Source organism: Gracilinanus agilis, chromosome 3 (assembly GCF_016433145.1).
Source record: "Gracilinanus agilis isolate LMUSP501 chromosome 3, AgileGrace, whole genome shotgun sequence".
Lineage (NCBI taxonomy): Eukaryota > Metazoa > Chordata > Mammalia > Didelphimorphia > Didelphidae > Gracilinanus > Gracilinanus agilis.
Genome location: NC_058132.1, coordinates 47694647 through 47709586, shown reverse-complemented (window position 1 = coordinate 47709586; position 14940 = coordinate 47694647). Strand labels below are relative to the sequence as shown.

Sequence of the window (14940 nt, the reverse complement as noted above, 5' to 3'; positions counted from 1 at the left end):
AGAAGGAAGTCTGGTAAGTAAGAGGAGAGCCAGGAGACAGTGATATCCTGAAAACCTAGAGAAGAGAGTATCAAAGAGAAGAGGATGATCAACAGTATCGAAGGCTGCTGAGAAGTTGGAAAGAATGGGGACTGAGAAAAGGTCCTTGGATTTTGCAATCAGGAAATCCATGATAACTTTGGAGAGAACAGTTTTTCGGGAATTGACTTTGGTTAAGGGTTAAAAAGTAGGTATGGGGAGAGAAAGTTTAAAAAATTATATTTTAGAATTTTAGGAAGTATACTATATTATGATTAAACTTATAAATAGGCTGAACTTGGGCTATAAGTAGGATTCTCTTCCTCAAGGCATATATTCATTTCAATAGGATTGTGAAGGCAGATTTTCTTTGATTCCAGAAAAGGAGAAACATAAATCTGTATAGCAATGCTTATTTTGTCCATGTACCTTCTCCATGATGGTTTAAATAGTCTCCTATGATAAGAAATAAAGCTAGAAGGTACCTTAAAGATCATCCAATTCAACTCTCATTTTATACATAAGGAAACTGAGGCCCAGAGTGGCTCAAGATAGTTAATTCCCATTTGGCTTAAGACTTAGAGCCCAAAGGATGATTATTTGTCAAACTGACTCATCTGACTGTTACCAATTCTACTTAAGGAATGAAAGGGATTAGGAAAAGAAGGATAATGCAAGTGATGCTGAGGCCTGCCTGAAAATGTCCAGCAGACACTGATGTGGTCAGGGGGAGCAGTGATACTCCAATGAAGGGAAGATAGTGATCCCCCGCCAAGCTAAACCCAGTGTACAGAGCCTGTGGAGAAACGTCTTTATAACAATATATGAGAAAGTTATATCTAGCTGAACTGAAAGTAAAATTCTACAAAAAAGGACCAAAAGCAATAAATCACCTGCAAGCTAGGCCTCAAGTGTTTGGCTTAATCAATACCAAAAAGTAGCAGACTTCCAACTGAGAGAGGAAAATGCTTCCATATACAGTCAGGAATCTTGCTGCTGACGCTAATTATATCTCATGTTCTAATTCTGAGTCTGTGACAAAGTAGGCAAAATAATTTCTCAAAATCATATGTGTATGTACATATACATGTATACACACAGAGTCCTGGACTATTTTTTCTTTTAAGTCAATAAACATCTATTAAAGGATATTCCAGGCACTATGCTAACCAATCCATATTTCACCCATCAAGTCTTAGCCACTGAAACATATTTATACCTGGTCTAACTCAAGGCTAAGCCACTGCTAAATTCTTTATGAACTGTATGTCTGTCTGCTTTTAAAAGGCCTTTAAAACCCAAGAGAAAAGCTAAAAATAAGGAATCCAGAAACACAAAATCCATTTCTTACATCCTATTATCCTAGGTGTTTAGGCTCTACAAATGTCTTACCTTCCTCCTCTCTCATCAAAAGAAAGTAAAGTAACCATAAAATTTTTAAATGCCATAATAACACAAGGGAATAGATGGCAGGAGTTAAGGGGGTTGAAGCTAGTGAAGTGGTTCTCAGTAAGACCAAAAGAACTGCCCAGGGAAACAAATGTACAAGGCTCTGACTTCTAGACCTCACTCTGTTTATTAAGTAAAGGTCAGAAAGCAAAGCAGTTTGCTAAATGACTAACATCTTTTCTCTTATCCTAGATTAGGGGAATCAAGATAGTCATAAAAAAGGGAACATTTAAATGACTTCCCATAACCTAGCCACGATGTGTTCCTGGGGTCCCCTGATGGGCTGCCTTTGGCCACATTCAGAAGCCAGTCTGTGAATCATCATTCATAAAAGGGGAACTGGCTTGTCATGACAAACTTAAAAGATCAGGACAAGAAGTAAGGAGGGAGTGGCCAGGGTACAAGAAATTTCTCATTTTTGTAGAGAGACAAGAAAGAGAATGTCATTCTTGGATAAACAATGAGGCATTAATTAGAGCATTAGCCATTACCTGATTCTGCCTGGTCATAGCCGAAGAAACTTAACAGTTTAAGGAGTAGTTTCTCTTCAATTTGCACCGTGAATCTCTGAGCTGTGATCATCAGATGCTAGAGATAAACAAATCTTGATTTATAGTGTGAACAACAGAAGGGCCATCCATCTGTATCATTAAAAAGTCTCCAGTGACATGACACAGTTTCTTTATTCATATGATTTCATAAGCAGAGATAGGCTGCCAAATTGCTCCTGGCTTTTCTCTACTTAGCTACAATTAACCCCAAATTGCAGGTTTTTAATAAACAATTTAGCATTTGATTGTTTAGTTCTGAGGGCATCTGGGTCTGATTATTCAGGGCTAAGATTTCAGATGCATCATGGTTGATGGGATTTTACTGCATTTAGATGGATGGTAGCTAGTGTCAGGGTCAGCATCACTGACTTGTGAGCTCAGACCCCACATGTGGGCTCACTCTCAGAGGCACCGCTGACATAATAGCAAATGAATGGGATGCAACATTTCATTCCAATTCCCCAGCTATAGGGGTCTCCAATTTATTTAGACTTCATGGTAGTAGTAGCTGGCTTTGCACAAAAGGATTCCTCCAGTGCTTTACATATGTCCAGCACATGTTAATGAGGCACTTAATAAATGATTGCTGGCTGATTGACTGTCCCTCTCCCATGATGGTGATGGTACTTAGATAGCGCTCCATCTTTCCATCTAGCTGAATCATGTCTGAGTTCTGATCAAGAGAGCTGAAGCTATATTTTATTGAGGAAACCATGATGAATTGATAACTCTTATAAGCACTGTACTCCAATCTGGCTAATCAACCCTTAGAAGTAATTTTAAAACTTAAGACACTTAAAGAGGGAGGTCCTTTTTCATATACTATGTATGGCTTCATGGTACTACATCATTTCTTGTCATACTGTTTGTATAACTTTGAAATTTGGCTATAAGAGAACACACCAAAACACATCACATCCTCCCCAAGAGAAGCTTACCTTGTAGATGTTAGTGAGGGAACTCCTACTGGGGAACTTGACTGCATTGACTTGTACTGCTGGACCCATCTCAATGACTTCATTCTCATTACTCAGAGGAGTTACAAAAAGCATGAAGGGCTGGGTGGTGCCAATGAGCTGATTGTCCACCTATCATAGAAAGAGGCAATGAGAAACATTCCAACACAGAATGTTCATTCCATATCTCAATCCCACAAAGTGTACATAAGTCAAAAAAATGATTGATATTTCACACTCCTCTTTCAATTGACTACCAGGAAAAAAAATTTATTTTCCTTTATTTCAGTCAACTAAAAGCAGAGAATGAGCCATTCAGAATTTCCAGCAAATGAAAACAGCTTATAACGAAAGAATGATATGCTCATCCAGAAATCTTCTTTCCTCCAAGTACTGTGCATGAATTAAATGAGTGATATTAGAAACTATGCTCCTTTGGCATAGTTCCCCGAGTATCTGCCAGGCCCAATACTAAAAGCATTATGTTTCTACTCTACCCTCAGTTGTCTGGGAATGCCAATGGGCTCTCTGCAAGAAGAGGTGATTGTGACTTTTTATTTTATGTGGGTAGGGCTACCATTATGCACTGACTATTGAAATCCTCTCAAATTTTATCAACAGCAGAAATAGAATTATTACTTCTGAAGTCATGAAAAACTGAATTAAAACCCTCAGAAATAGTTTTGGAACAAGCAGATATCACTTCTCTGAGTGATACAAAAGGCTACAGGTACATGCATATTATTGGATTTCTAGAATGGAATTGAAAGTAAATTACCTATGAACGGAGCCAATGAAAAGATTCAAGAATAGAATCAAAAGGCCCTTTTTAAGCAACTTCCATAGGAACTTAACTAACAGTGTCAACAAAGTAGCATAAAACAAATGGCTAATGAATGAATATTCATTTATGGAAACAAAAAGTTCATAAAGGTAGGGCCAAGTTGTTGCCACCAGAATTATAGATGAATTAACATTAAGGAGTCCAGATTTAATGATCAATATAGATTTTGCAAAGGAAACAGAAACTGTGCCACAAATCAGTTTAAGCTTTTAAAAAATGAGCACCTAACAAATACTTTGCAAGACATGACCTATATGATAGAATTACATATGAGAAGTTGAGAAATGACAAATCCCAGTATTTCAAATATGAAACTCAAACTATCTTTGCAAATTCTACCAAAAAAAGGGTCCTAGAAATGAATCATTATCACTTAGGCAGATAGGATATGGATCCACAAAAAAAAAAACATTTCAAGTAATATCACCATAAAAAATATTCATCTCCAAGCTCTATGGAATGAAAAATTTCTAAAATAAAGAGTTCAAGCAGAGATCAGGATCATGTAAATACAAGCTGAAGTGTATCATCCTATTGTCCTATATGTTTCTAGATCTGTATGGAGGAAGAGGAGCTGACAGCCTAACCCTTTGAATTCAATTACAAAAAAATAGTTCTTTTCTTCACCTGTGCCCTGGTCCTTACATAATAAAATATAAAAGACTCATAGTAGATCCCAGATCTATAATGATCTGGACTCCAACAAAAAAAAGACCCAAACAGGATAATTATCATGAGATATTCATATAGCAGTTTGAAGTTGGCAGTGATTTTTTTAAGTAATATTTTTTATCAAAGATATTTTATTTCCCCAATTACATGTAATAACAATTTTCAATGTTTTCTAAAATTATAAGATCCAAATTGTCTTCCTCTCTCTCTTTTCTCTCCCTTCTCAAAGATGATAAGCCACCTGAACTGGGTTATACACATATTATCATGCAAAACATAATTCCATTTTGGTCACTGTTGTAAAAGAATACTCATATAAAACCAAAACACCAAAATAAAACCTTAAGTTTTAAAACCATAAGAAAAAGTCTGCTTTGATCTGCATTTTGACTCTGGAAGTGGAGAGCATTCTTTGTTCTTCAGAATTGATCTGGATCATTGTATTGTCGAGAGTAGCTAAGTCTTTCACAGGTGATACAATATTGTTCTGTACAATATTCTCCTGGTTGGTTCAATTTATTTCACTTTGCATCTATTCATGTAGATCCTTCCAGCTTTTTCTGAAACTATCCTGTTCATTATTTTTTATAGCACAATAACAGTGTTTCATCACCAACATATACCACAATTTGTTCAGCCACTCCACAAGAATAGACTTCACCTTAATTTACAATTCTTTGGAAGTTGGAAGTATTTTACACATATTCTCTCATTGACACATCACAAAAATTCTGTGAATTTGGTAAAACAGGAATTATTCTTCCCATTTTACAGATAAAGAAACTAAGGCTCTGCGAGGGTAGATGATTTGTCAATGGTGATTCAAAACTCAGATTCTTCTCTGAGTGCAGATTTTATTCAATATGCTGGCTGTTAAGCAATTAATGTTTTAATACTTTTTTTAAAAAAAAAATCAGTTCTAGCTTATTGACAAGATCAACAATAAAGAACCTTTCTTACTGCCCAATCCTCATGTATAAAAGCATGTAAACCCCTTTTGGCCTATTTTCAAAGCCCTCATTCCAATTCTGATTTGGCCTCTCTTCTCTTAAGCAACCTAGCATATAAGAAATATTTGATCATCTGTGATAACAATGATGGTGTGGTTTTTGATCTAAAGACACACATCCTACAAAATGAAATCAAGTGGACCTTAAAAAGCACTGCTAACAATAAGGCTAGTAAAGGTGGAGGAATTCCACCTGAGCTATTTAAAATCCTAAATGATGATGTTAAAGTACTATACTCAATATGACAGCAAATATGGAAAACTCAACAGTAGCCAATGGATTTGAAAAGATATGTTTGTGTTCCAATCGTAAAGAGGGGAAATGCCAAAGAATATTCAAATTACTCCAAAATTGCAATCATTTCAAACATCAACAAGATTATGTTTAAAATTCTGGAAGCTAGGCTTTAACAACATGTGAACCAAAAATTACCAGAAGAGTAGGTTGGTTCTTGAGGAGAAAAGCTAGAAAAACATCTACTACTTCATTGACTACTCTAAAGCCTATGACTGTGAGAATCATAACAAAAAGGGGCAAGTCCTCAAAGAGATGGGAGTACCAAATCATCTCACTTGTCTTCCATGAGGGTCAAGAAGCAACAATTAGAATTGAACTTTGAAAATGGAACAGTTTGGGAAGTTTGGGAAAGGAGTATAAGGATGTACAATGTCACTTATTTAACTTATATTCAGCGTACATCATGTGAAATACCAGGCTGTGTGAATCTGAAGCTGGAATTAAGGTTGCTAAGGAGAAATGTCAAAATCTCAGAGTTGCAGATGATACTTCTTCAATAGGAGAAAGTAAAAAAGAATTAAGAAACCACTTGATGAGGGTGAAAAAGGAAAGTGCAAAAGGTGGCTTGAAGCTTAAAATTTTTTTTAAAAGCCACTTCTTGGCAAAAAAAAAGAGGGACAAGAAACGGAAGCAGTGTCAGATTTTATATTCTTGTGCTCAAATATTGCTACAGACAGCAGTTTGTAGGCATAAAATCAGAAGGAGCTTGCTGCTTGAAAGGAAAGTTATGGCAAATCTGGGCAGCATGCTAAAAGAAGAGACATCCTCTTGTTGACAAAGGTCCATAGAGTCAAAGCTATGATTTTTCCAGCTGCAATGTATAGATGTGAGAATTGGACTATAAGAAAAGCTTAGTGTTGTAGAACTGATGTTTTCAAATTGTGGTGCTGGAAAAGACTTTTGAGAAACTCTTGAACAGTAAGTAGATCAAATCAACTAATACTTAAAGAAACTAATTGAGACTATTTACTGGAAGGTCAAATACTAAAGCTTGAAGCTTAAATATTTTGGCCACATAATAAGACAGGAGTAATTGGAAAAGACCCTGATGTTGGGAAAGACCAAAAGCAAAAGGAAAACGGAGGGGCAATGAATGAGATGGAGAGACAGTGTCGTGGAAGCAACGAACATGAGCTTGGACAGACTTTGAGGAATAGTGGAGGATAGAAGGCCTGGCATGCTATGGTCTATGACAGTGATGGCAAACCTTTTAGAGATCATGTCCTATGTTCTGCCCTGCACCCCCAGACTGCATGCAGTACCCCACCTCCCCAGAGATAATGGATCCCGTATAGAGAAGGGTCTACTTTTCAGGATGCTATTGAGCTTAGGCAGCTCTCTTCAGGAAAAGCCTGATGGGAGAGATTCTTGGGCCAGCAAGTCCTGCCACCATTTAGTTGGGGGAAGGAGAGGTAGCTTAAACAGGGTTCTAGAATAAGACAAACTTCCCTTTTTTTAAAACAAAATCATCCTTTGGGGCAGTTAACCCTGATTCAGGTTCAGGTCAAGTCTAGGTTTACAAGAGTTGCTTTAACAATGATTCCGGAGGGCAGCTAGAGTCAGGCCCAGAGACGGGAGGTCCTGGTTCAAATCTGGCCTCAGACACTTCTTAGTGTAAAAGGGAATTCTTGGTTATCTTTGAGTTCACACTTGTGAAAAGGGAATTGTTTGTTCTCTTTGCCTAGTTGGAGTTAACACTTTGGTTGGCAATAACTTTGAATCGACCCAAGCTTGAACTAGGTGGGAGAACAAAGGATTCTCTTTTCACAAGTGTGAACTCAAAGATAATCAAGAATTCTCTTTTACACAAGCTGGGTGATCCTGGGCAAGTCATGTAACCCCCATTGCCTAGCCCTTACCACTCTTCTGCCTTGGAATCAATATGGAAAGTAAGGGTTTATATTTAAAAAAACAAAAAACAAAAAACAAAAAACAAAAAAACAAAAACAATGATTCCTGTCTCACTGCAAGTCTGACCTGAAGTCTTCTAGGTGAGGGCGCCACTGCCAAGGGGTGTCATGCTCTCTTCAGTCCTGAAGTTTCCTACCCTTCAGCAAGCTAGCACGTGTGCACATGCTAAAACTTTCTGATAGGGGTGGGGATTGCTTCGGGCAGATCTTGATGGCCCCCTGGAAAAGGGTGGGTCTTGGCACAGCATGGGGTGCTCTCCCTGGGAGGTTTGGATCTTGAAAGCAAAGGAGGAGTCGAGGGAAGGGGTAGGGGAGGCTCCCCAGGCTGAGGGCAGGGCATTCAGCAGGAGTCTCTGCCTCTTTTGCCTTTCTTCCTGCCACCCAGGGCAGCTATGGTGGGGGTTCGGCCTAATACTCCTCGAAGGAAGGCCTGGGCACCAAGTCTTCCCCTCGGTCTGGGCCTCCTCTCCTGAGGGAGGAGGGTCACAGGACCCTAGGCCAGACAGGGGAGGAAGAAAGGGAGCACTCCACTGAGGGGAGGGAGACATACTGGAGAGGGGGAAGGGAGCAGCAGTGCCTGGACAGTGCCCATGCCCACAGAGAGGTCTCTCTGTGCCAGCTTTGGCAAAGTGCCACAGGTTCGCCATCACGGGTCTATGAAGTAAAAAAGAATCTGACACAACTGAACAATTTAACAACTAACCAGATGTCCCAAAGGCTCTGTCCTAGGCCCTCTTCTCATTTTTCTCTAGGCTAATTCATTTACTAATTCTCATTGTTTTTTTTTGTTGGAGTTTTTTTTTTAAACCCTTAACTTCTGTGTATTGGCTCCTTGGTGGAAGAGTGGTAAGGGTGGGCAATGGGGGTCAAATGACTTGCCCAGGGTCATACACCTGGGAAGTGTCTGAGGCCGGATTTGAACCTAGGACCTCCCGTCTTTAGGCCTGACTCTTAATCCACTGAGCTACCCAGCTGCCCCCTCTCATTGGTTTTTAAGGAATCAATTTTTATCTTTATGTAGATTATTGACAGACCTACATATCATATCCAGCCCTAGTCTCCCTCCAAGGTCTAGTCTCACATCACCAACTGCCTACTGGACACCTAAAACAGGATGTCTCAAAGATATCTTAAACTAAATGTATCCAAACCAAACTATCTATTTTTACCTCCAGACCCCCCAGACTCTCATTGAAGCTTCCATATAACTTTTTTTCTTTTTTAAACTCTTACATTCTGCTTCAGAATCAATACTATGTATTGGTTCTAAAGCAGAAGAGCAGTAAGACTAGGCAATGGGGGTTAAGTGACTTGCCCAGGGTCACACAGTTTGGAAATATCTGAGTCTAGATTTGGATCCAGGAACTCCCATCTACAGGCCTGGTTCTCTAACCACTGAGTCACCTAGTTGCTCCTAGTACATTGTTTCATGTGACTATTGATAGCTTTGGTTTCCTCTGAAAATAGCTTGTTTGTATTCTTTGACCATTACATCGATTGGGGAATTGCTCAGAATTTTGTAAAAATTGGTTCAGTTCCTTATACTTGAGAAATGAGACCTTTATCAAAGAAATATACAGTATAATTTTTTTCCCAGTCTCCTGTTTTCCTTCTAATTCTGATTGTATTTATTTTATTCACATAAAACCCTTTTAATCTGGCATAAACAAAATTATTTATTGAATTTCTAAGTTCTTTTAGCATTTTTATTATGCAGAATTTTTTGCAAAATAACCAAACTTTTCTAAAGAAATGATGATAATCAAAGTCAATATCTTTATTCATTCAAAGTCCACTTCCTAATCCTCAGACACAATTTATCTACATAGGCTGGATTGACGTTGCTATATTTTCAACCCATGTATTCTCATCTTCATACTTTTTTGCTAATTTGGCTCTGATTTTTACTTCTATCTATAAATAAACTGACTGTACAAAGACAGCAACGGATAGTGCCACAGTTAGTATCAGGAAGACTCATCTTACTGAGTTCAAATCTGGCCTCAAAAACTTACTAGTTGTGTGACCCTGGGTGAGTCACTTAATCTTGTTGGCTTTAGTTTCCTCAACTGGAAAATGAGCTAGAGAAGGAAATGGCAAAACACTTTTTGGGCAAGAAAGCCCCACATCGGGTCATGAAGAGTTGAACATGACTGAACAATAACACAGAGAGCTAACTTTCAAAGGAATCCTTTATACATATTTTAAAGATAAGTTTGTATTGATATCTTCTGTTTCTTACATCATTGTAGTTATCTCAAATATCCTTTCCCCTCTCCAGAAAGGCATCCCATGTAACAAATAGTATTTTTTGGGGAAAAAAAAGACAAAACAGTATAACTAATTGAGGCATTGAAAAAAAGTTCAAAAACATGTGCAATGTATCTATTATATGTATAAGATCCCATGTCCAAAAAGGGTTGAGTAAAGGGCATCTTCTCATATTGGAACTCCCTATAAATCATGAGTTATTACTTGTAAAATCATTTCTGCTATGCAAAATGGAGAGCAGGATGATTGACACTCAGCAGTTTAGAATTTGGAACCACCAAGTTTGCCATGAGCCAGCAAGAGACAGTCAGTTGAGGGCAAACTATATAAAGCTGAAATTTGAACAAGAAGCTCTCAATTTGGAGAAGGGGATTTCTGGTGGGAGGTTGGTTGGGGTCTTGGGTAGGCCAAATCAATCAAGGATACCTGTATCCAATTCTATTCACTATCACATCCTCAACTGCTGTGTGAAGCTGTGCTATATATGTCCAGTGATGGGCAACCTTTTTAAAGAGGGGGCCAAAGGAAAGGAAATGCTCATCTGTCAGTCTGTTTCTAAGGCAACTCTTTCAAAGTTTCATTGTATTGTATCCTACTCATTGTATTCGTCAGACGTGTGGCTGGATAGAACATTTCAGGGGGCGGCATCTGGTCCGTGGGCTATAGTTTGCCCATCACTGTCCTAGTCAATTGATCATCACAGAAGAAGCAACATCAACTCCATAAAACAATCTGGTTCAGGTCAAGCAGCCTGGCTGGCCAGATTGCAACTGAGGGAATAAATCTCTCCAGCTAATAAGCTCAACCTGATTACCTTCAATTGACAACACCTGATCATTAGCAATTTAGGTTAGCTTTCCTTCACACCTCTTTCCCTCAAGTCCTGTTACCCTTTCCCTAAGTTTGTTGTTATTAAATTCTAAACTTACTTCGGTGGATGTCATCATTACCTTAGGGATCAAAAACATATCCTTGGGTATCCGAGGGGAAAGGGATCACTCAAATTACAGTTTAGTCCCAGTCAATAGCGTTATCCATCAGCTTTGAAGCCAGGATAAGCAATCAAGGAAGCTGTGTTCATCTAGGGATTCCCACTCTCATTCAGCTTCAGGTCCTCATATCATCAGAGGACCTCTGGTGGGCCATCTTATCACCAATATTACAGTCCCATATCAGTAATATAACATACTGTTAAAATATGATTTCATTTTTGTGTGTGTATGTTACTGGCATCCACAATAACCACTACCTTTTGTCTATTTTATGAAAGAAAATATTGATAATATTCTGGCAAGAAGTTTCCGAGCATAAGTGCAAGTCTCTGGTCTCCTGTTCTTCTTTCAACTTCCTAACTAGATTATTATCTCCTTCTGGATAGGGTCAGTATCTTCTATTTCCTTTGTTCCTCCCCCAATGCACTCTGTACACAGTAACACTTTAAGACATTTCTAACTAGGTTCAAACATGATCATTTCCTATTATTTGTGGTACATATCAGAGAGTGAAATCTTACCATCAAATATTCTGTCATCCCAGAAACAAGTTTTTTTCTCTACATTAAACTAATTTTTAATGGGAATCCCAGTTAATTATTTTTAAAAGACTAATGAAGAACAAATGACTCCATGAATCTCCCCAATAAGGTTATTATTTTAAATGAACAAAGGCAAAGAAATAATACAAGGGCAAAATATTAACTTTGTATCTGTCATCAAAAAAAAAAAAAAGAGAGAGACAGATTAGCTTGAATCCTTCTCTGGTATATACAGATAAAAGCAAAAATATTTTGAAGAAGGCTTTCAGCACTGTCAAGACAGACTGAATTATATGACATGAAAGGGACTGAAAATTCCACCTCTCAAGGGGATGCAGTGTATACTGAATAAGAATGCAGACTTTCCACTTTAAGATGGGAACACAGTGTCTTTGCATCATTGTTTTTTGCGCTATCAGGTACTGGCCATTTAGCTTTCTTTCACTCTTAAGGGGAGAGTGGGAAGATAGAAAAAAGAGAATGTTCCCAGTAAGATTCTACAATGGGATACAGACACATTTATTTCTTTTAAATCTGAGAATGGTGGAGATCTTTAGGGATCATCCAATCATTTCCTGTCTCGAAGCAGACCACAACATGAATCATCTAAGCTAGGTGACAAGCTACTTTCTTTTAAAAGACAAGAGCAGAATTTCCCTGGATCACACATTCTAGTATTTCTTCCTCATGCTGACCCTCTTATCCCTCCTGCTGAAGTTCTGCCCACCATTTTTTATTTTCTCCACAGAGAAGATGGAGAATGACCAGGAAAGTTTTTGCTATGCATCCATTTCTTCAATTTTAAATGTAAATTCTCCAGTGCAAACAAATAGTTCTGCCTAAAAGCAAGAAGTTGCTTTCAGGCCAGAAGTCACCTTGAGAACTCAGCTTTCTGAAAATTATAAAATGCATTCATACCCTTTGGGTATGACTAGAGAGCACAGTGAATAAAGCACCATGCCCAAAGTCAGGAAGATCTGTGTTCAAATTTGACTTCAGATGGTGTGTCTCTGAGAAACTAACAACCCCACTGGCCTCAGTTTCCTCATCTTGAAAATGAACTGGAGAAGTAAATAGCAAACCATTCTAGTACCTTGCCAAGAAAACCCCAAAAGGGGGTCATGAAAAGTCAGACATGACTGAAAACAACTAGAAAACAACCCAGTGTATTCTGAAAAAAGTTATTTTTCTTTTTTTTTTTTTTAATATTTTTCCTTTTCTTACAAAAATGAATGTGATGAAAAACAATCATAAATGACTCCACATAATTGCATTAAAGAGTAAAGTATTTCTTTTTAAGCCTTTTTTAAAAAAATCCTTACCTTCCATCTTAGAATCAATACTAAGTATTGATTACAAGGCAGAAGAATGGTAAGGGCTGGGCAATAGGAGTTAAGTGACTTGCCCAGGGTAACCTAGTTAGGAAGCATCTGAGGCCAGATTTAAACCCAGGACCTCCCCAGCTCTAGGCCTGGCTCTCAATCCACCGATTCACCCCATTAAGCCTTTATAGTTGTTAAAACCCTTAACCCACGTTTTAGTTTAGTGCCATAAATGAAATTAGATCAGTGAGTTCTAAAATCCTTCCCCTTACCTGTACATCTTGAATGCTGAGTTCAAGCATGTGACTGGTTGCAAGTTGTGTGTAGTGAACATTGATTCCTGTCAAGCTGGCAAACACTAGTTCTTCTGGGGTTTTATTAATTAAAGACAACCCAATTCCACCTTCTAGTTTCACAAGAACCTGAATAGAAACAAAACACCATCAAATGAGCATTATTTAAGAAACAGCTCAAGGTGGTAAGCTGAAAATAAGGAAAGGAAGCTAGGCATGTCTGTTCCTTTAGACAGCCTTAACATTCTCTCCTTACACCTCAACTTCAGAGTAAACATAAGTTACATATTATTTGATTTTGTTCCTTTTCAAATCTGTTTTCCTTTTTTCCTAAAAGTCAAAGGTAGAAGCTGTCAGGATCAATGAGAAATACAAGAGAACCTTCCATTTTCTTTTTTTTCCCCAACATCAAATGCTCTTTAAACTTGAATAGTTATATAAAATATTTGCTAAGCTTCAATATATTTTTTGGACAAACTTAAAATGTAATCTGCAAATTGTGTTCACATATTTGTGAAGCAAGGCAACCAAGAGACATTTGCTGCATTCAAATAGCACATCATGTTTTAAAAGAAGATGGAAGCAGTTGAAAAAAGAGCAATACTCAATAATGATAAAATCAAGGAGAGAAATCATGTTTAAACATCAAAGATCAAATATAAAGTTGTGATGTTTGGATCTTACTTCCAACTCTTGCTCTGTATCTGGGCTCTTAAACTTTCTTAACTCTTGTTCAGTAACAGGAAGGTCATCCACTTCATATGATGAACGATCACTTTTCCGCTGGCTGAAGTCTGTTATCTAAAATGAAATAAACTACTAAGAAGCCTGCGTGAGAAGCAACTAGGTGGCTAGGTGGATTGAGAGCCACGCCTAGAGTTGGAAGGTCCTGGGTTCAAATTTGACTTCAGATCCTTCTTAGCTATATGACCCTGGGCAAGTCACTTAACACCTGCTTAGCCTTTAGCAGTCTTCTGCCTTGAAACCAATACACAGTATTGATTCTAATATGGAAGGTAAAGGTTTAAAAAGAAAAAAAAGAAGCTACCTGTTTTTTGTTCTTATTATCAAATTTGTTTTATATTTTGTTTTATAAAGAGGTTATGAAAGTATGGGAACTATAAATACATATAAAATAAATATAAGGGATAAGATTTAAAAATAAAACAAATTCATTGTATATGACAGGCTGCAAACCAGATCTGAGTAAAATGCTCATAATTCTTAAAAATTCTAAACATATTAAGCACTGAAATAGATGAGCCTGAAGTTCAACACATTGCCAGATTCTTGTTTTTTTCTAAGTCACAAATATTCAAAGCATATATCAACTATTTTGAACTCTAGACATAGTGAAACATTAAAAAAATAAAGTTCCACCATGTTGTTTTCTAGAGGCTAAATGTAAAAGTGAAGGTTTTGTTGTTTTTTTTTGTAAGAAAGCAAAGCAAAACATTATCCAAGAAGTTCCCAGAGATGGCAGACATTATATAATTGTATATAAAAAGTGGTCAAGATTCAATTATTAAATCCACTATGTAAAAAAAGTGATGCTAGGAGTCACAATCCTTTAGAGCAGTAATGGCAAACCTTTTAGAGATGGGAATGCTGGGCCCTGCTCCCACCCAACCCCCAGACCAGGTGCCATGCCCCACCCCCGACCCCTTACCCCACACATTCCCATTGGGCTTCTGGGCAGAGGGGTGAGTGATGTGAAAAAATTGCCATCAGGAAGAGATGGAGAAGGGAGTAGCTCTGCCTGACCCTCCCTGTCCCTCTGTCTTTCTAGTAATTGATGGGGATGGGCGGGGGG

General features: G+C 37.9%; 1 protein-coding gene across 2 annotated transcripts in view; it reads right to left on the bottom strand.

Annotated features, from left to right (window-relative positions):
• Nucleotides 1-14940, bottom strand: part of VPS13D (vacuolar protein sorting 13 homolog D) — a 364180-nt gene that overhangs the window by 169264 nt on the left and 179976 nt on the right. For both annotated transcript variants that reach the window (XM_044667757.1, XM_044667758.1), the window contains exons 58-61: nucleotides 13812-13928; nucleotides 13107-13256; nucleotides 2957-3106; nucleotides 1959-2055 (exon numbers count right to left, since the gene is read on the bottom strand). In XM_044667757.1, coding sequence (XP_044523692.1) covers nucleotides 1959-2055; nucleotides 2957-3106; nucleotides 13107-13256; nucleotides 13812-13928 — 514 coding nt within the window. The remainder of the gene's footprint in view (nucleotides 1-1958; nucleotides 2056-2956; nucleotides 3107-13106; nucleotides 13257-13811; nucleotides 13929-14940) is intronic.